Source organism: Strix uralensis, chromosome 1, assembly GCF_047716275.1.
Source record: "Strix uralensis isolate ZFMK-TIS-50842 chromosome 1, bStrUra1, whole genome shotgun sequence".
Classification (NCBI taxonomy): Eukaryota; Metazoa; Chordata; class Aves; order Strigiformes; family Strigidae; genus Strix; species Strix uralensis.
Genome location: NC_133972.1, coordinates 45,549,348 through 45,571,442, shown reverse-complemented (window position 1 = coordinate 45,571,442; position 22,095 = coordinate 45,549,348). Strand labels below are relative to the sequence as shown.

General features: G+C 39.5%; 1 protein-coding gene across 1 annotated transcript in view; it reads right to left on the bottom strand.

The window, feature by feature from the left end:
* Positions 1-22,095, bottom strand: part of CDK6 (cyclin dependent kinase 6) — a 141,540-nt gene that overhangs the window by 22,467 nt on the left and 96,978 nt on the right. The window contains exon 5 of the mRNA XM_074864510.1: positions 18,425-18,534. Coding sequence (XP_074720611.1) covers positions 18,425-18,534 — 110 coding nt within the window. The remainder of the gene's footprint in view (positions 1-18,424; positions 18,535-22,095) is intronic.

Below are 22,095 nucleotides of genomic sequence, written 5' to 3'. Positions count from 1 at the left end.
CGGGAAAAAAGGTCAAGAAATTATCTAAGCGAAACATATTACGGATCTCTCATGACAATTTTAGAGTTGGCAGTACCTCCAAGGCTAGACAAGTCTTGTACCTTTCCAGATATGTAAGAAATAACTTCCAAAATAACTATCTGGATTCTTTCTGCTAGACCATTTGCTCTGTGTGCTGACAACAGCAGTTGGGAATCCCATTCCCTCCCTTGTTATCACAGAAAACCAAGAAGGATAATCTCTTGATTACTGACTTGAATATATACAATATTCTCAGTGAAAAGTCTGTTTATTGGCAATCCACATCTACTCAGTGAAGTCATACAAGAACTCCCTAAAATGAAAAGAGCATCATGGGTGGAAAAGGTACAACTTGCTTTTTGGGCAAGTAGGGCTTAGTCTGGTTGAAGAGATGGCAAGGAGAAGTGCTGGGAGAAGAGCAGCGATTTCAGAACAGGCTGCTGCTTTGAAGGCAACAGACAAGATGGGGGAGGTGTTGAAAGAAAAAGTCCATGATAATTTGTCATAGTGGAGAGAAAAACATAAAGGGAAAGAATATAGCAGCAGTTCATGGAAGTGGTACAAGGAATTTTAGAAGCTTGTAACGTTGTAGTAGTTAAGTCTAGGAGTTTGTATGTCTGTGTGTATAAGAGCAACAAGGTGATGGTGAAGAAACTAAAAAAGCTAAAGCCAAGAAACATTTGCCAAGGAATCCTGCATCGTGCCATGGGAAACCTGCCAAGTTACATAGTCTGTGTCTCAGAGATATATTTAAATGATGTTTTTTTTCTTTTCATATTAAAAAATGTGAATAGCTGGCAAATAATTTTGTCAGATTCTTAGTTACTTGTTATGAAGAAAATATTTTCATTTTTAGAATTAAAAACAAGTAAAATCTAAAACTAGAATTATGAAATGGCTAGAAATAACATGATCTGGACTGTTCTGTGGAAACCTTTATTCAGAGGGATTATTTCTGAGCTACTTCCTCACTCTTGTTCCCACCACTGCTTCTCTTTGACAGATCCACTGGACAAGTCTATGCTGCAGGAATGAAAAGAAAAACTAAGGCAAGACAAAAGGAAAAAATATGTATCACTGTTTAAAGATGAAGATCACTGGCTCTTTTGATAGGTAAAATGAATATGGTACAGCATAAAACTTTACTCTGAAAACAGGCCACAGCTGACAACATTGCACGCTCTGGACAGTTACCCACTTCCAGTCACAAGTGACTTGCCTCAGCTGTTGTGCAATTCAGAGTTCTCATTTCAAATGTAACATTTTTTGTACTTCTCCCTCTTCTTTCCCTTTAATAATATCTTTGTGTGGGTGGATGCCAGACACAGCATAGGAAGAAGTTACTTCATGTAGAACTTATTATACTTCTCACAAACTGCTCAAAACTTTTAATAAACTTCTCTTCTCCTACATATAAGAAGATGACATAGATAAGCATTACAACTGGGGAAATACTCTTCAGTTACAATCTGACAGAAAACATATCAGCCATCTTGAGTGTCTCATTTTAGTCTTTAACAGACCAATTACTCGAACTCTATCATTCTTCAAGTAGGATAGTACTGCAATCATGAGTAACATCCCTAAGATCACTGGGGCTGTGTCAGGATTAAACTATTATTAGAAACAGATCTAATGCATCAAAAGAATTGCAATAATTATTATTTTTTCTGGAGTTTCTCATGTCATCTAGTAGACAGAAGCAGATAAAGGAAAGCACATAGTTTCTGAAAAACTACTGCAAACTTCCAGTGCTCCAGCATGTTGTTTACTCCCTGCTGGTATTTAAAATGAAGTAACTGAATTCTAAAACTAAAGATAATATTCTGACCCCAAAATGCACATACAGTCTATTTCCTAAGAAACATACGGGGTTTCTGCCTGAGCTGAGAAAGCAAGGTGCTTTCTGAGCTGTGTGTAGATACAAGCCAACAAGGGAAAGACCCAGCTGGTACAGCAAGCTTCTAGGACACTGTTCATGTACAGGTCCAGAGCTACTAGAAATGTGTCTGGAAGCTGCAAGCCACTGGTGTGGTGCAAGAGGAGGTAAAAGGTAAAATAGAAAAGAATATTAATAGGGAGAGAGAACACTAAAAAAGATTAGGCATCGTTTTGGCAATCCACTTGGGGGTTAAGATTGCTCATCAGATGAATGTTTCCTGGTGTGGGTTTTCATCATGAAAAGTTTGCACTGCTTTGCTGCAAATGATTGTTTTACATGGAGATGCTGGACTTTCTGAGGGTTTTAACATACAGGTTGGCAAGCTGGGAAGAGCCAGAGTTGTAAAGTGGACCAGTCACAAGAAATTTGCAGATGGATATCCATGTTCCCTCTGCATGCATAACTGAGAGGGAAACATTAGTAAAAGTGAAACCAAACAGAGGCACTGTGTAAAGCTTGATGACCAAAGCACGGCCAGCCTACTGTGTAGATTCAGTTGTTGATTAAAAATGCAGCAAAAGGAAAGAGAAAGAGCATACATGAGGGAAAATATAAGCATCTTCAAAGCTCCCTTAGGAACTGGGCAAAAGAAGATCCTTTTCTGGGTGCTTAACATTTACTTGACACCTTTCATGTAAGCATCATGTTTCAAGGTCTCAGGTGGCCTTGGAGCAGAATGATGGGTCTTGTCCCCCACTACTGACATAAAAGGGAGCTTTATCACAGACGTCAATGACCCCAGGATCAAGCCAAGTGAGATCTGGTTTCACAACCTCTTACAAGAAAAAAAAGGTGCTTCAACAGAAGGACACACAGACACAGACAGAGACACAGACACAGACAGAGACACACACAGACACACAGACACTTTGACCAGAATATGCTCTAGCGTCAGCAGATCTCATCAGTTCCTGGGCAGAACTACTTCAGCATCCATCACTTAACACTACTTTTTGAAATGGAACAGCCTTGATAGGTTGAAGGTCCTTCACTTATTCCCTCAGCACACACGTCAATTCTCTTATCTGTGGACATTTGCTTCTCCAGAAGATTTGTAGGTTTATTTCACCAGGGCTTTAAGAGTTGTTATCTCAGCTCAGGGAGCATGACATAACAGTGGCATTTTGAAAACAGTCACAACATTTGAAGCAACTTCTGGAAATACATACACAACTGACCTTGGAAAAAAGGAAAGGAAAAAAACCGTATGGTCTTTGCTTGGAGTGGCAAAAGGAGCATTCCTCTTGTTTGTACTGACAGTTCTACCAGCAATATGATTTAACCATTTGTGTGTTAAACACCCACCCCATCACTGCACACAGCTGAATTACATCTATCTTGTCAGCCAGCAGTTTGAAGTTTAATTATATAACTAAACTGCAGACATCTGCATTTTTATAGCATCCTGGAAGAACTGCTGGTATGACAAATACAATATGATCGTTCTTTTCCCGTGATCACTTATTAAGTTTTCTATATTCTCTTTCTCATGAATCTATTCCATAAACTCTTTCTAAACTTGCACTCTCTAAAACTGCCATGCTTCTTTGGTCTTCTTGTGCAACTCAGTTTTAGGGTTTGAAGGCAGTAACTGAACTATGGATTAGATAAAGGCTGTCCTATGTGCGTGGATAGGAGCCAAGAGGGCTCCTTCCTCTTTAGTTCACTCACATAGCAATGGGACAAATCAGTGTGCAGGATGCTGTGCGCAGGCAGTGCATGTGTGTCTGTGCAGAGCTCAGGAAAATCCTCACCTCCAGGTGTTTGTGTCTGTGAACAAATTTGCCCATATCTTCCTTGAAAAGACCTAAATTCTCCTTCCAGAGCATGCCAGAGCTGTTTTTTACCACAGCTTTTGTTTAACTCAGAATTTACTCCTCACTTAAAAACCAAGCAGACGGCACTCCAAAAGGACACATTTTAGTCAGAGCATGAAGGTGCTCTTTAATGCTGTATTTTATGATAATCTATATCGCAGCAAAAGACCTATTTTCAAGGTAAGCAACAGAAGTCTGTTCCTAGTCTTTATCGTTTACCCAAACGAAATGAAAGCCATCTTCTACATGAACTAACTACGCCTTTATCCTGTATGAAATTTCATTGTGAAAATCTATTCAAATCACTGTTTTCAGAGATACAGAATTAATTTTTTGTAGTTCCACAACTTTTCTTGCAATGCCAAGATGACTCTGAGAAAGCTCATCAGCTGACATTTACCTTCTTTACTGGTCTAAAAAACCCTTTTAAAATGGACTTTGCTCTGAGAGTCCCTCTAATGCTGGAACTAGTTTTAATCAAGGGGATATGTTACAGATTTTCAAGTCAGAGGTCCTCTAATTAAAATCCAATTCATGTTCCACAAACTGATTATATTTTCAATCAGATTGCTTTCCCAGTAAAGCTTTAAACAAAAAGATTTTGTGCTATTAGGTTGATTTATCTTGGAATAAAAACTCTTTTTAAACACATGTGTAACAGTGTTGTCATTCTTGTATCAGCTGAAAGTCTATGAACACCTAATTATTGCCTGAAGGAAACTAACTCCTACCTAATTCTGATTCTTCTGTATCAAAGGAGAAGCAAGTTAATGTAAAGGGAATACATATACTACACATACTGGTTCACTCAATCTGCCCAAAGATACTTAGCAAATTAACATCCAAGTATGTGTTCCCAGGTTTTCTAGGGTTTCGTTTCTTTCTCAATAATGCTAAGCAAGAAGCTTCACAGACTAAAGTTATACTCTATAGATAAAAGAGCTTATACTCTAAATATGTAATATAAAATCATGAGAAAGGACAGTTATAAATGATGCATTAGTTCCATCATTATGAGTCACACAGAAGATGGTATATCTATTTGACTAAATTACTTGTCTTTTTTTTTTTTTTTTTTAAAATTCTAGAGCTAGGAAGAGTAAGGCAGAAAAACAAATATCCAACTATAAAAGCATCAGAAAAAAAGTCTGAAAGACAAAATCTTTTCTGTCACCTGCAGTAGTACAGTGACAGAGTGATAATGAGGTAACAGAGGCTGCGCATAGGCACTCTCCAAGACTTCAGACAAGAGAGCTCCAATAGATGTCAAATTTCCATATTTGAAGGGAAACATAGAATTCAAAATGTTCTACACAATCTAGGACATAAAATTCTCAATACAGGATAAAATCCAAGACAAAGGGATTTATTTTTTTTTTTTCTCTGGGAAATAAGCTAAGAGAGAGAATCCTTGGGTTTTCTCTCCAACTGGGCTTGAGCTGCTCCTATGTGGTATTGAGTACATTTTGATCTATGATCACTTCTGTTGTCCCCATATTAGGTGTTACTGGCATCTGTTGCACTAAGCCTCTTTAAATTTTCAGATAAACCTGAAACATCAGAAGAAGTGCCGCTCCCCTGCAACTAATATGTCTCATCACCTTCAGCTGTAATAAAACTCTCTTGGTCAGAAAAAAAATCTCTGAAAGGGGATTACAACCTTTCAGACAAGAAAGGCAGGGAAAACATTTCAGTACTAAACAGTAAACTGTTATGTGAGCAGAGGTGAAATTTCAACTTCAAACTTCTCCAGCTGCTGAGTCTGAGTGTCAAAAGACATGAAAGTGGATTAGAAGGATGGTGTGAAGAAAATACTTTAATTTTTAGCAGCTGTGCTGGCTTACAATGAATTCATAAACACCTGCGGAAAAACTTGCGATAAGCATTTAAGGTAGAAAGCATGTATAGCAACCATGCAAAGAAAACTGATACAGTTTTCAAAGGCCAGTTAAACTAGATATAACTTTGCCCTAAGCAATACTTTGTCCCATGCAATACACTCTGCTACTCAGACTGGAGAAGCTGCAAGATTTACAATCACTGCCCATGACAGTGCATAGCAATCTGAGTCTACCTATTAAGAGCTCTCCAGTTACTTATCCTGTGCAGCTATTAGGGATTTCATCTGAAATCTTTTTTTCCCACTTGAATCCTGACCAAAAGAAAAGAGTTTAATTTCTTATATTAAAGAGAAAAAACAAAAAAGAACTTCCAGGTCACAACACTGCTCAGAGACCACCCTCCCCTATGCAACTGCAGCGTTAACACACTTCATGCTGTAGATTTGTGTGTTTCAAAGCTCCCCAAAATAATTTTGGGACAATTTTTATGCTGTTATCTCTGCTTTGCCATTACTGAGCCATAGCTCTGCTTCTGTGTTGTCCATGACACAACTCTGTTGGCTTCTGGCATTATTTTAATACAACTCTGTCTTTACAGAATGCATGTTTCCTCAGTCTCTGAAGTACTGAGCATCTGTAGTTGCTTGAGCCACCCCACATCTTGAACTTCTTGAACTTTTCAGTCCCCACATCACCAGATTGTTGACCACCTTCATGTCCACTACAAGCGGTTCCCCAAGATCCAGATGGAGTTGGCTGTCATTTCTGAAAAAAATCTGATTTGCTCAGAATTAAAAAACCAGAATCCTCTTCTGGAGTAAGTCAATAACCAAGTAAAAGCTTCCTTCCATGGTAAGCCATTTTATGCCTTGCTTTTCATATTGTTGTGGCTGGAGTCTTTGCCAAAAATTGGGAGTTCATCAAAAAGTCTGGGCCCTCTTTAAGGTCTAGGAGATGAGCAACACCTACCTTTCCTTTTGCAATTACTTTCCAGGAAAGGAAAACTGATTCCAAGACAGGAGAGAAGCAAGCAAGCCTGTTTCTGTTCCTGAGTGGGTAGGACACCCAGCCAGGATACAGTTCTGACTTTGTACATACGCTCTTTCATTGCTAATGATCTGATGAGATTTAGTTGTAACTGAGTATCTTCATCCTTACAGCGGCAGAGTATGATTCATCACTGCCAAACAGATTTAATTTAACAGCTACAGATAGGAACATTTCTGAAAAATCTCTTGCTACATACACTTCTTTAGATGCTGAAGGCTTGCACTCCAATTATTTGGATATAAAGAGCACTTAAAAAAATTATTCAGTTGTATAGAACAGTTGTATGCTGTACTGACATAATAATAAAACCTGTTTCGTGGACATAATTTAATAAAAAAGAAATTTGATAATTCACTATAGTTGGTCAAATTCTGGATGATATAGCTGATTGAGTCATTTATCTTTAGGTAACTGATTCAGACTCAGTCAAAATCAATAGTAACCGAATCTTCATGCCAATTTACTCCTGCTCAGTAGAATAAATTAGTGGAAATGAAGTAATTCCTTGGATGAAATTCTTATTTGACAAATGTCTATATTCCAAAAGCACTTATTACTCACAAACGTGGATCTGTTAGGAGAGAAGCTATGGATATGGAGAATATTTAAGTAAAAGAAGAAATACTGCATCAGAGATTGTCTTAGAGTTGCTTCCGGATGGTATGCGTTCAGAACATCTATAAAAGGAAAGCGGGGCACATTATGCATGAGTTTCTAGAAGAAGTCATATGGTTTGACCATGCATAGCCAGACTGCTGTTTCCTCAAAGACTGCAAAGCGTCAAGCATGCTGTCAACATAAGAGGGCAGCCAGGCATGTCACATGCTGACATCAAGAGCTCTCAACTTGTCAAATCCTGGCTCTGTCTCTAGCAGAGTCAGCATACCATGGTGGCTGTGTCTCACATGGACTCATCTGTACAGGGCCAGTGTGTCAGCAAGTCAAGCAGAGCATGCAAGTGAATGTGATGGCCATGCCACAGGTGTTATGCAAACAAAAATTAGGAGCAAGGCAACAACACGTGTATTCATATCACAAGGCAAACTGTGGCTTCAAAGGAAGAAGGGACAGGAACTAGGGTGAGCTGTATCCTGCCATGCTTCTTCTCTATTTTTTAGTACACAGCCAACACCAGGACCCTGAGGACTGATGGCAAGGGAAGCTCCAGCTATGTGTGGGAACCATGTGTGCTGCTCCGTGGCAATCAGCATGCACATGCAGGAGAGGCTGTGGCCACCTCCCTCCCCAAATTAGGACTCTATCTAGGTCTTCGACATCTGCAACTGCAGCCAAAGAACAGACTCCCAGACCAGTTGGCAAGTGCTCTGCAGTGGTCTGAACCCTGTGGCATAGGTAAGCTTTTCCACAAAGGCAGCGGGGAACTGCCTCTGGGCACTGCAGTTCCCTTAGAGAAATGGTTTTCCAGAAATCTAAATATCAAACTTCCTCTTGCTGTCTCTTTGACATTTTGAGCTCTCCTCTCACAGCCAATTATTTACTCGTACAAAGTAGTACAACATTTCAGAAAGCTGTGATGTTTTGCTCTGCTGTCCTTAGCTGTTTTTAAACTGTCATCCACTCCTTCAGGTGCACTTTCCACTTCTCCTATGCAGATTTATGATTTTTTTTAGATGTAAAGTACGTCTAACAGCTTTGGTGAGCACCTACACATGGAGAAGTGCTAGTGCAAAGCTGTTGAGAAGAAAAGACACATATGCGAGACAGGTTTGTCCTATACACTTCTTAACTATTACATACTGTTTTTATGACTGAACAATGGTAGCTAATGATTAGATTTCTTTTCTGGGCAATCAAATGCAGAAAACTCAGTAAAGCTGCCCAGATCAAAATTTCTGACTAGACACTCAATTTGGAAAAAAACCCACACCTGGGAGCTCAGCAACATGAGCCACTGTTAAAATCCAGTCTTTCCCCCTGCTCTCCAGAGTGCACCAATGTCCAGGAAAGGATCCCATACACCCACTTGGAGTCTAAATACCTTTTTGTAGCCATTTTCTTATGAAAGAGAAAAGTAAATAAAAACAATGTTTAGTTCTATTACAAGTCAAACAAAAGTACACAGAGCTTCCCCCGGCCAAACTCTAGGCAAAAAGCAAAGCCTCTCTCAGCCAAGTTCCTGAAGAGGGAAGCTTGTGAAAGAGCCAGGAGACCCTTTCAAAAGGAAAGTCTTTGGGCAGCATACAGCTGGCTAGCCCTCTCTGGGTTGGAGAGGAAGGGGCACGGGTAGCATTGCCCTGCTTCTCTCCTGTTCTCTGGCTGGTGGAGTGACCACTGAAAGCCAACTGCAGCTGGGGATACTATCAAAGCAACCCTCAGGCTGCTCTGGCTTATCCAGGGAATGAACTTGTCTTTGAGATGCTCCAAAAGACACAAAGGTGATGCACCTTCACATTGACTGGCCGGCAGATGTGTCGAGCACAGCTCAGCATGAGGGACCCAGGAATTTCTGCTGCCAGCTGCATTTCCAAATATCCGTTACAAATGCTATGATGTTAATACCAAGGACTTAGAAATATCTACATCATGACTGACATGTTGTGGTCTTTCTCCTAGCCACAAGGTCTTTTCCTCTGACCTCTGGCCAGCCTAATTCAGATTGTCACAGACCGGAATATCACCCCTCTAAGGAATGTATATTTTTTCAAGGATGACGTGTTCAGGAGGATTTCAGACTAGTGCTGTGCCACCTGCACATGAAGAAGGTATGGGAAGCTTTCCAGAAGGGGAGTGCTCTCGTGAGCTCCCGCTGGGCTTGAGCTTGTGCAGCTGCCGGCTGCCAGCCCAGAGCCACCCAGCCCCAGTTCCTTGGGCACTGCCTGGCCTGACATGACCCCGCACCTGAAGTTAACAGTCAGATTAAGCTTGGTCAGCTAACACTGCTTCTGCGGGTCTTCTTACCCCTGCCTCAAGGTTCCCTTCTGTTTTTTTGTCATGGGTAGTGACAGTTTTTGGTTTCTATGGTTTATCAACGGTTTCCCTTACCAACAGATCTATTCCTCTGACTGAAAGTCTGGCACAGCTGGAAACTAAAAGGAAAACCACAAGTGAATGGCCTGGCACTCACTTACCACTCATCTCCAACCACAGACCGATACAGTTACTGGATTTGACTAACGGCTATCAATCAGGCCAACTGTAGACACTTAGAAAGATATCAGCTAGGAAAGGCTTGAGGGAAAATGTGAACTAAAAAACAAGGTATGGGGTGATGCTGTCTTAGAAACTCACATCTATTTTGTACTGAATAATTAGTGGTATTATTCTGTTTGCCCTTCTCTCCATTAATGTGCGTTTGTCCTCTGCCCAAAGCCAATGGGAGTTCTGCCTCAGAGGTCAGATTAAACAGAAAACAATCCTGCTTATTTGAAAACTGGAATAACATGAACAAGTGCAGTCTTTTGCCTTCCTTTGTTAGTTAAGTTTGAAGGAAAATGTCATTGTTGTTCGACCAGATCACTAAGGTCGCTAAGCTAAATTGTGGCTTGGGTCCATTCAACTTAAAAAATATCTTTGTAATAGGCTGGCCACTTATCTGGGATGGAAGAAAAAATCCTATTTTATTAGGTCTGGTTTGGAAAAACCATCAGCCTCCCACACACCCATATGCACATGAACGGCAGAAGAATAAAGGAGGAAAAGTGCAAAGCGCAGAATTTTGAACGCTGACAAGATCTTTCCAAGGAACGAACCTTCTCCCAGTACAGTTGGTCTGGACTGTGGTGAACTTTTACGGCACTTGCAACTTAAATCATTCTTGTAACAAAACAAGATAATTTCCAAAAATGGCAAAAACAAACTCAGGCCAGAACTGTACAGCACCTTGGTTCAAAGGTTCAAATCAAGCTGTGTAGCTTTTACAGTTCTAAGCTGCAACATCCACCTTTGCTTGTTGAAACAAAGACAAAACAGAAAAGGGAAAAAAAAAGTTGTTGTTTTAATTTTCCTGTTACCAAAAATCTAACTGCGAGCACAGACAAGTGAATGATTACACTTTTGAGCTCTTGGTCCACTAGATATGCTGGTTTAAGGTTCACTGGAAAACACCAGATAATATGATTGCAAAGTCTGTGTTTAAAATTGCTGCATGATAAAGAGAACAGTTCTCTCTTAAACCACATTTAAGATGTTTGCCAGTTTATACGGAAAACGCAACTCATAAGCAGCATTTATGGCTGTATTTACTCAGTTGCTTTTCATCTAGATGTCTCTATTGTCTTGGTTTTATTATACCTTCCTTCCCAATATCTACTTATACATACAGATTTGTCTTCTGCTCCATTTCTCTCTTCTTTCCAACATAAGGAAGATTTGAAAATATACTACAGCTCTCTTATCTCTCTGCTTTTGAAAGGCATTTCAGAAATGTGTTGAAAATAAGCGAACAGAGCACAAAAAGGGAAGGTTAGGCTAAGAGCTGAAAAAAAGGTAGAAACTTTACCATATAGAGAAATACTGGATCTAGCAGGCAAAGCAAAATATTCCTACTGACCAGATATGCTGAAGCACAGGAAAATAACTGACAAAGAATTAAACATCTGAAATGAGACAAAGTTGTGTCAGAAGTATGCCTCACAGTCCTTTACATGGCAGTATTCATATTTTAGAGTCTATTATATTTAGAGTATTTTTTCAGACTCTGTTCACGATACTATTCTTTTATGTGCAGAAAGGTAAAACAAAACTGAAGTCTTCACTACTATCAGTCAGAGCTGCCTTTCTTTCTCTGTACAGCGTGACCAGGATTTCATCTGCAATATCCATAGGCACAGTAAGAAGTTAAAAACCCAGTTTGATGACAACAGTGTGCAAAACAACTGTTAATGAAGATAATTTTAAAAAGACAAGAAATTGTCCTTCTCTACAGAAATCCTGGTGATTTTTTCCATGATTTCCTACCCTACATAAATCATGCTAAAATTATCCATTGATTTCAGTTTGAGACAGAGTTTCGTTTATGACGTAGTATAGGAATATGTGGTGTTTCTCTTTTGATCCTGTCCAAACCAAAGTATCTTCAGTCACATCTTTGCCTGCACTGATGCACTTGGGTTATGGCAAGAATATGTACTGTACTTAGAAAAACAAGCTCCATGTTAAGTTGCATAGTATTTTGCTGCTAATGCTCCAGTATATGATACTTTACTATACTGTTGATTACAGGCTTTAAACAAATGTTTCTGCTCCCCCAACACTTTGGATAAATGAACAATATTAATGGAAAACATTTTTAAGTGACAACATACCGTTATTTAATTTGAAGTGAAGGTCACTTAGTTATAAATCCTCCTATCAGATATGCATTTGCAAAGTTATGGATTCATTGTCTGTTCCTCAAGACCATTCAACAGTGAAGCAACTCATCACAAGGAATGACTAACCCAGGATATGTCTGGAGGAGAGGACACAGTACTTCAAATCTCCAAGCAATTCTCTGCAATAGCAGAATTTCTGTGAATCACTTTCACCAAAGCCCACCTCTCTGCTTCATTCTGCAGATGAAGAACATGCTTAGGCAATTGAGAACCTGTGGTTCTGCTGTTGAACATACGTTGCCAGATGTATACCTAATTTTTTCAAAGTCCAACCTTAAAAGATCACATCTGTGAGCAATTAGCACGTATAGGAACAGCTAATTCAGACCAAATGACTGCATGATGAAACTGATGCTAGTTAGAAGAGCAGACTCAAGGGTGAACTGGACTGCAGATCACTTCTGAGATAAAAGCTGCCTGTCCCATTCAAAGCACCAGAGAACCTGCAGGCTGTTATGAGTTATCACTTTGTTGCCTGCTGGTAACAAATGGGAGTGTGTGCCTCTTTCTCTGGATAAGGACATGCATACAGTAGCTCACATACTCATGGCCTGATTTCCTTTGCAGCTACCTTTTTGTGTGTGTGTGATATATTAGCAGACAGATAACAACAATCATACTAGCAGAGTGGCTTAAATTCTTGCAAATTCAGCTTGAACACACGCTTTTGCTTGTGCTACACAGTCTCATGAAGACCAGAAGAGAGACACTGTGAATTCCAGTCTCAGCTCTTCAACTGACAGTTCTTCATTATCTCCCACATACATTGCAACCCTTATTTTGAATGAGAGTCTCACAGTCCTGGGGAGTTACCCGTTGAGGTTTATTTCACAGGTAAGACAACTGAAAGCTTGTACAGGATCACTGAAAGAAGGGCAAGGAATGGAAACTGGGACAACACCATCCAATATCCTCTCTGCCTTGCCAGTTTGCAACAACGTCTTTTACAGAGATCATTTCAACCTAGTGCTGTACCGTGCACATTAACAGAGATTAGCTCCGCCACTCTTTGTGCCACTCTGTTGTACTGAATTGTTTCTAGAGAGGCTACAATCCCCTTTGAAGTCAGGGTTAATTTCAGCAATGATTTCAGTGAAGCCAGGACACACGATCCAGCTAAAAAGAGTTCTTCTTTTCTCTCAGTGATAAAAGTTCAAACTTTCCTATCCAGCTTCAGGTTTTGAAGACAGCTTAAAAACAGGTGTTCCTGTTACACTTGGCTATTTTCTTCTGCAACCACTTGACCATATTTATCCCACAAAGCATTAACTGAAACTTAAGCTGCAGAGCCAACTGCTCTTCCCTCACTCACAAGTAGAGGTGGAATCCAGGGGAAGGTGGGTGCCCCATCTCATTCCACAGACCTCCACCTGGTTCTGGAGTTGACACAGAAAAAGTACATGCAATGGATCTGACGGCTGCATTTTAAACTCTACTAATCTATGGCTTGTTTGGAAAGGGGAATAAAGATTTACTATATTTTAGTGTGAAAGATTCTTTACAATTACTCTGTGCTGTAAGACATTGTACCTAAGAATGAATATGTGTGTATTGCTAGCTTTTTTAAACCTGTTAAATGTTCTATGATTAAAGGCAGCCTGTAGGTCCTAAATGTAGTGCTCACATCACAGCCTAATCACCAGATGAGGCTCTCAGCTTTGATTTTATCACATTTATATACGTTACCTAGAGCAACAAACTCCTCCATGACTTTTCTACACACAGAGATGTAACTCCTCTAATTCGACAAATTTATACCATTGAAATATGACTTATATGCCTATAGTTTGTTTCCCTATGTTCATTGTTTGTGCCCACAAGGGAACTTGTCCCACCATTTTAGTAGTCACATATCTCTCTTCTGCTGCTACAATTTTCAAGCATGGCTGGTTATGCAATAACTGTCTCACATATATTAAGAGCTGGCAGAATAAGCTGAAAAATGAGACAACCACTAAAAACATGATTTAATATTTAAAAATGAATAAATAATAACCTCATGCTATTTGTGCCAATCTTGTGGCTTATGAAATTCTGGGACTGATGATCTTACCAACAGCAGGCTGATTAAAACACCATGGAGCTGGTGCATGAACAGTCTCAGTAAGAAGTGCATGTGCACGGAATTAATTTCCCTCTCAGCTGGATGAAGCTTGGACACTGAGATAATACTGTTTTACTTTTGGTTTGGGGAGGCGGAAAAGGTTTTTGGGAAAGGACTGTCTTTCAAGTTTTGCGTTTGAATTAGTACCTGTAATGTTTGTGAAGATTGCACATGCAGTCACAACACCGGCTGCCCTAAAATGTATGACTTCTTCAGCTTGACTGGGCTGTAAATGTAACATAGGCTACAAAAATTGATGGTCTCTTCTGATGATTTTTAGCTCTGTATTTACTTCAAAGGAAGACAAACTCAGTTGCTTGTGCAATATTATAGTTAAACTTGCCTAACTGGAATTATTATATAGATATCTGACTCATTAGTCCCACATATACACCTACTAACACCCTACTCTGTGCAGGATTAAAATCATATAGCATTGTGGTTTTGAAGACTAAGCATGTACAGATGCACTAAGAACTAAGCATTGAAACATTTCAACACTTTTTCTCAAGACTGCCTACTCAAAAGAGAGCCTAAGACTCGTGATCCCTGCTTTCTTTTATAGATCATTTCACCCAGATTCAGAATCCAGTCTTCTCATTCACCTTATTACCTAATCCAAGCAAGAAGAGAGACCCTTCTCCCCTAAAACACTGTTCATGGTTTCCTGCTTTGGAGCTGCCTGCTGTCCTTGGGCCAGCTGGAAGAGTTACATGTATCCAGACAGAAGTGGATGCTACTCCCATGTTTTCCTTTCTCTTTAATGAGTTGTTCACTGAGTAGGAGTTACAAGGCCCTTTCCAACTGGCCAGGAAAATGCTCAGCCTCGGAGTGAAACCTTTTTGTAAGTAATCCTTACTTTTACCTAAACACACACACACAAAAAAAGCTCTCATCTTGCTGTGCCAAAGGATGCCCCCATGCCTTTGCCCCCCCGTCAGTCCTGCCAGCTGTACCTCTGAAGGATTCTGTGATATGGTAGGAAGCCATAGCATACCTTACAATTTTCCTTACTGGTTATTATTATCAATGCACGATAGCTTTTAAATCACAACGAAAACAGTCACTGTGACAAATACATTTACATTTTTGTTAGACAAGGACAGTCCATCCAAATGTGTCTAGAAGTCACTGCAACCTACTTAATTAGACAGGAAATTTAAAACCTGAAACTACCATATAAGGAAATTTTCAAGTAATGCTTTATTTGGGGTGCTCTTATCAGCACTGCACATGGACAGAAAAAGATGCACAAAACAGAACAGTTTCTGCATACACTTGACTACTGAACAATTTATTGCTGATCTGTAAGTAGAGTAGGATCCTTGGGAATCTGTGCGAGGGGTTTCAGGACACAGCCTTTGTGTGTTCACGTATGCAGAAGCCTACAAATCCGCACCATAACTAAAATGTGAGTGTTTTAAATATAGCTATGACTTTCTACAAACCTCAGATTGCAGGAAAAGTGCCTTCTCACCTGAGAAGTGCCATTTGTTTAGTTGAATTAGCCAAGATGAGAGAAATGTTCAAATTTATTCTAGGTGTATCTAGATAGAGATATATTTATTTTATTTATGAATTCCTTCATACACTTTTGTGTATTTTGGATCTATTTCTTAAACAAATATTTCATTTGTATTTGTCTTAAACTGTTTTGTACTAAGGGTGGTTTAAATTAAATGAGGTGCCTTCCACTTCGAGGTATAGCAATCTGTAACACAGGGACCAGACCATTCATACAGAGCTCACCTCTCTCATATACTTGTCCAAACCTGCAGCACCCTGCCTGTGTTTGTAACAGCCTACAAAACTACATTCTACCAAACTCAAACTGTCAAATGTCTTCTTGGCATAAACAGGATTCTGATATGTTTTGTGATGCTGTATAGTGTTCTATTTAGAAACCCATTCCAGTGAAGTCTCCATGATACAAAAAAGCTCAGAGGAGTCTCAGTACTTTTCTTAAAAATGACAGAGCTTTAAAATCTTTCAAAGATAAAGCAAAAAAGAGCAGGGAAAGAAGGCACCAAGTACCCAGTAAGACAGTAAAAAGAAAAGGTTGTCTTAATGTCAAACCAACATCTACTTCTAAGCGTTAGCTGCATTCTCATACTCCTATCCTATCAACACCAGTGGAAGTGCAGATCGGTGATTACCCAAGGGCACTACCATTTTCCAGCAGAAATAACTGTTGCATTTATTCAATCTTTTGGAAATAATCCATGGAGTTTGCAAAATTTTACAGTTTATTGCTACCAAGGTCACAGTAACATGGGTTTTCTTTTGCAATCCATCAGGAGAATCAGAAAGACAACATATACAGAGAATATTGCAACATTAACCCAATATAACAGTCCATGGAGATAGCATTCAGTGCTGTTCATTGTAGCTTTATGGCAATGAGCCTTGAGATTAGTCTTCCAAATCATGCTTGTATACTGAAGTATGTGAAAGTCATATTGTTTCCAATGAAACAACACAGTACATACAGACTTGGCACATTCCTGACCTCTACAGTTTTTGACATTCTCCCAAATTTAGGACTAAGAATGTCAGACTGACCCTGCATTTGGCAAGAATAATAGAAGTCCTGGTTTTATCAAACTCTGCTTCAAGTCAGATCTCATTTCCATTAAAAAAAACCCCTCTGCTTTCATAATATTAATGTAATATTTGCATTTGTAAACAGGTAGAAAATTTAACTGTCCCTAATTTAATTTCCTGTGTTGCATTTGGAGAGTTAGTGAGGCTCATACATCATAAAAGGAAAAATAAAAGTAAACTGGTGGTGCTTGTGTATGGCAATATTGCTTATCTGTCAGAATACTGCAAATTAAATGAGAAAAAAATGAGGGTTTTGAGCATGTAATAAAGTTCTGTGCTTGGTTGTTTGTCCTGTATCACTCTTATTGCAAATGCTAAAATGAAGTTGTTGACTCTGCTATTTAAATCAGAAAATATATCAATGGCTTAATGCTATTGTGAACCTGGCAGTATATGGGATAAGACTAAATCTTTAAAAGTTTGCAATGAAGGGTTTAATTGATACTCCTAAAACCTACATTCTTTTTTTCTCTCATTTTCTGATCTCATTTCTGAGTCAGACACAGAGAGGGTGGAGTATAATAATTCTACCCAGGCCATTTGACCAGGCAAGAAGCCCAAGAAAAATGATTTTTCCATATACTAACATTAATAAGTAGTAGAATCCCAAAGTTATTTTGCAAGACTTCAATTAGTATTTTGCACCTCATGTTGTATAAACTAAACAGTTGTTTCTCAAGGCCCCTGCAGTATGGCTTCTCCTTGTAAATTATACTGATTTTGGTTTTTAGGCCACACAGTGTATAATTTTCTTTCACATTTTCTTTATGTACGTTCTTTGATTTCACAGTGGGTGTTGTTATAAAATGCTATACAGTTTCTACATGGAGATCACCTAGGTGATGACAACATGCACTTTTTGCAGTAAGCTCAACCAAAATGCATGTGATGATTGGGTTAATATTGAGTCAGATTTACCTTGTTAAGGTTCTTGGGGGTTTGTTCTTCTCCACACCCTACATGGTACAACCTCTGTATTAGTGTCCTTCCATGGGGAAAGACCAGTACACAAGTGTTCCTCTCACATTCACAACTCAGCGGCATCCAGCTGTAATAATTGTAGCAAGATTGTTCTAATAGCCAATTTAATTGAATCAGCCAAAAAAAGAAGTCTTTTATCTGTTTGTTGGTTTTCTGGTTTTTGTTTTGTTTTTTTTTTTTTGACTACATTTAACATCTCTGTTAGCTTACACTCAGGCTAAATAGTTTATTCTTAAAAAAATTCCACCTCTGTTTTCCACCTCTAGAAATCAACTTTACAGTGACTTCTGAGATCTCAAATATGCCAAGTGGGGACTATGAGCAAACACCTGACGCTCCAATGAACAAACTTCAGAGCAAGAAGACTCTGCTGACCACGATGCTCTGCCTTCCTCAGGGTAAATCCTTTCCAGAATCCACCTTTACTCAAATTGATCAACAGCCTCTCTAGCCCACTTTTATCTGCATTTGGATTCAGGTGTAACAGGAATACAGCAATGCTCATACAGGATTTACCAAGAGCTGAGGCAGACTCCCATCAAAAAAGAAAGACTCCAAGATAGCAACAAGTGTGAATTTGCAATGGGTGTTTACATTTTGGGCTGCAAATAAAACATCTTATCAGGCTTTTCCAATATCAGTGTGATCCAGTGTATTGTACCAGACTTTACTGCACATTTTTTTCAAATTTCAAATGAAAAACATGAAGAAAATAGAACTGTATTTCTTACTTTCGACGGAACATTTCTGCAAATATGCAGCCAACACTCCAAAGATCAACTGGTGTTGCATAGCTGGACTGAAGCAAAACTTCAGGAGCTCTATACCACAAAGTAACAACCTGTAAAACAAAAAGGAATGTAAGAGAGAGCATTCTTAGCTACAGAATTACCACTTCATAAGCGTTGTGTATACAGTTCCCATTTAGTTTAAGCCAAATTGTAAAACTTCACAGGGCAAACTGGTTTGGTCAGTACACAGAAAGGGTCCTGTATGGAAAATCTCAGTATGGATAGCTGCAGTGATGATGAGTTGGGAAGTGAGACCACTTCTTGTCAAGAACAGTGCAGTTCAGGGTACATCAAAATACAATATCAGAGTACAGTGTTGGTGTGATATCACAGTATCACAGCACACTACCAGAACAACTATTTGAAGATTTTGCAACTTACAGACCCAAACACTTTTCAGTGGAGATCTGGACTCTCCAAATGTAGTCACCAGAGATAAACTGAAAACAAATAAGCTAGGGAATACTGTGGGTTTACCCATAGGACAAACCAGAACCTGTAGCCCATGTCTGTCCTAAGCCCTTCATAGTTTATGTATTATCTTTTGTGAAAGAAATAGGGCTAGCCAACCTGGCTAAACATGTCTGACCTGTCTCAAAAGTCCTCTCTGAAGAAACTGAAGAAAAGATAACTTTTTTTTTAAAATCAGTTAGATACAGATTAAGTCAACCCCGCCCACCTCCCCCCCCCCCCCGAAGCTGCCCCTTACTAAAGGTATTCAGTGCTGTCCATCCACTGTGATTTCCTTGCACACAGAGGTTCCTTAAACTGTCAGTTTTCAACTAAGCAACACAGCTGAGGGATCCTTAGCAGATTTCTGCCCTTTATAGTTGTGTGACTGTCTCTGTCCACGTGCTGCTGGTTAGACCAGGACTAACTTCTTTCACAATTTATTTCCAAATGATACACTCTTTCCCAGGGACATATGCCACGTAAAGTGTCTGCTTTTAGGCTGTTATTGTCCTGGTGGTCATGTTGCAACATGCTGTAGAGACCCAGTGGGAATTTTACTGGCACTGCTCCATCGATGTACTTTGATGAGTCCTCCACACTGGACCCACAACAGAGATGGGACAGTTTATATTTATCCTTTTGTTTCCCACAAGTAGACCAAATACAGATGAAGTTGGCTGTATCTTCAGTATATTTACAGAAGAACACAACAAGCTTCTTCAGAGTCCTGTGAGAGCTAGAATATAATCTCAGAGTCACATGAGTATCCTGCTCCTGATACCATTATAATCCAGCCATAACAATATATGATCATCAGCTAAATACCAATATTTTCTTAGTGTGTGCTATAATTTAAACTTCTGACTATTAATCTGGGGGCGGGTAGGGTCTCAACAATTACTTGTTTGTTCCTCCAATGAATACAAAGGTGGGAGATGCAGCATTCAGGAGGAGCATGAAACAAAGTAAAAACACTGAAAAGAAGCAAGTGCAAAGATAAGAATAAAAATAACTTTTAAAATTATGTTAACTAGGGTAGTGAGTTCTGAATTTCAAGACCAGTATGAAGAAATGTGTAAGAAGAGTGGGTTTTTTTAATGATAACAATATAATTGTCTTCTAAGCAAAAATAACAATGGAAGTAATCAGCCGAATTTGCTGGTCAAAGCCAGCTGAAACAAAAGCAAATACAACATTTATTACAATCATTACATGCCCTGACAGCCTTTGGAACTACTGAATGGCTATTGAAGGGAGGAGGTTCATGGATATTTGCACAAGTGGTCATATTTGCTAACAGTCCTCTTAAACACTTTGATCTCTATTCATAAAATTTGTCTGTGAAACAGCTCAATAACACAGTGCAAAGTACTGCACTGGCAAGCTAGGCTTCCAGCTACCTGTCCACAGAAACAGACTCCTGTGTGGAAGCTGGGCATTATTTAACTCCATTTGTCTTGTTCCTGATTTGGTACCATATTTCTCTCTATAAAAACCCGAAAAGTTTCTTCAGAGATTCACTCCAGGGAAAGAAGACAAATGTAACTGGAGGTCACGGATTTTTACTGGGGCTGCCCTATCTTGAGTCAGATAGAACTCCTCCTAAAACACATACATATTTTTCCCGATGCAAATATACCTCTCAAACTGAATTGCACTTTTATTCTCTCAGTACGTTTGTGGAAAAGCTTATTGAAGAAATTTTGCTTTGAGAAATTAGATATAACAATTTCATACCATTATTGTTTGTCAATGGCCAGGTGCAGTGTCGGCAGCGAGAGCTGTGTGGTGTCTGATCTGTGGGAATACCACCAAACCTGACAATTCCTGGTTTGAGATCCACACAGCTCTTCTCACACAGAGTGAAAGGGTGCTTTATTTTCCCCAATCCCACCAGCCCTGCCACATTAAGGCTCTGCACTCTCAGGAGTGGGGGACACATGGTTGTGAGACTGTTTGAATACTTCTGACAATGTATTCCCCAAGCAGAAGTCCCTTTTCCAGGAAAATGCAGCACAGGACAGCTGCTCCTTTCCTGAGAGAAGCATCACAGCTTGTGGCCGGTGGCCGGGTGCTCGCTCAGGTGGAACAGTGCTTGTTTCAGAAGGCCGCGGAAGCGTGCAGCATGTTAGCTGCTTCTCCCACGTGACCACTTACTGGCACAGTTCCCCAAGCATTTGCACCCTGCTACACTCCATGCATGCATACTCAGGGGACTGGGAGATTTTACTTCTGAGTAATTTTGAAACTTAAAACCTTTAAAAAAAAATTATTTCCAAAGTCTTACAGTTAAATTCCAGCAAATGCCTGATTGCTTTATAGAGAGAGAGGAAGTAATCTGTGTTGAGCTGTTTTGATATGCTCTGTCATTACTGAGTAATTATAAAAGTGACAAAGTAACTTTTATCAATTATAATTGTAAAATCCCAACATAAAACACAGCACCATGAGGGCTGCTACAGGGGAAAATCAATTCCGGCTCAGCCAGACCCAGTACAGTAATACGCAAGTCTGTTTCAAAATGTGAACCTGAAAGGGATCAAAATGTACTAAATGTCAGTTTGCACAGAAGTAATGCCACAGATGACTCCTCTAGTGGTCAGGGTCTTCTCCTGAAAAGAATAGGATGATGCAGATGATGCAGTGGTTTTGACACAGAGTTTCACACTCTCTTTCTCTTACCATAGAAACCAAGAAAATATTTGTGGACATTCCATTAACATTTGCAGATAAGTAGAAATGAAAATTATTCTGAACACAGGATATGGTGAGGTTGAACAACTAGATCATCACTTCCTCTTTAGCACGGTTTTGACTTAGAATGAAAAAATGCTTTGCTTAGGTAAGCCACACCACCAGTGAGACAGGCTCTCCCTGAGAGATAGAGCACTTGATAAAGTCCCATTTTTAGGACAAAAAATGCAAGCACCTGCATCTGTACATTTCACTTAAATTCTGTCTCTCCTGAAAATCTGACACACACGTAATGTGGCACATGGTGACTGCTCTGCAGGAAAAGGGGTTTGTGCTCACAGGCAGATGGAGATCCTAAATTCAGCGCAAGACTTCTAAACACTTTGAAGGTTGTAGGCTTTAGTGACCATGTCGCATTTTAGTCCTCTCATCTAATAAACTTCTTTCCTTTGTCTCCTCCTTGT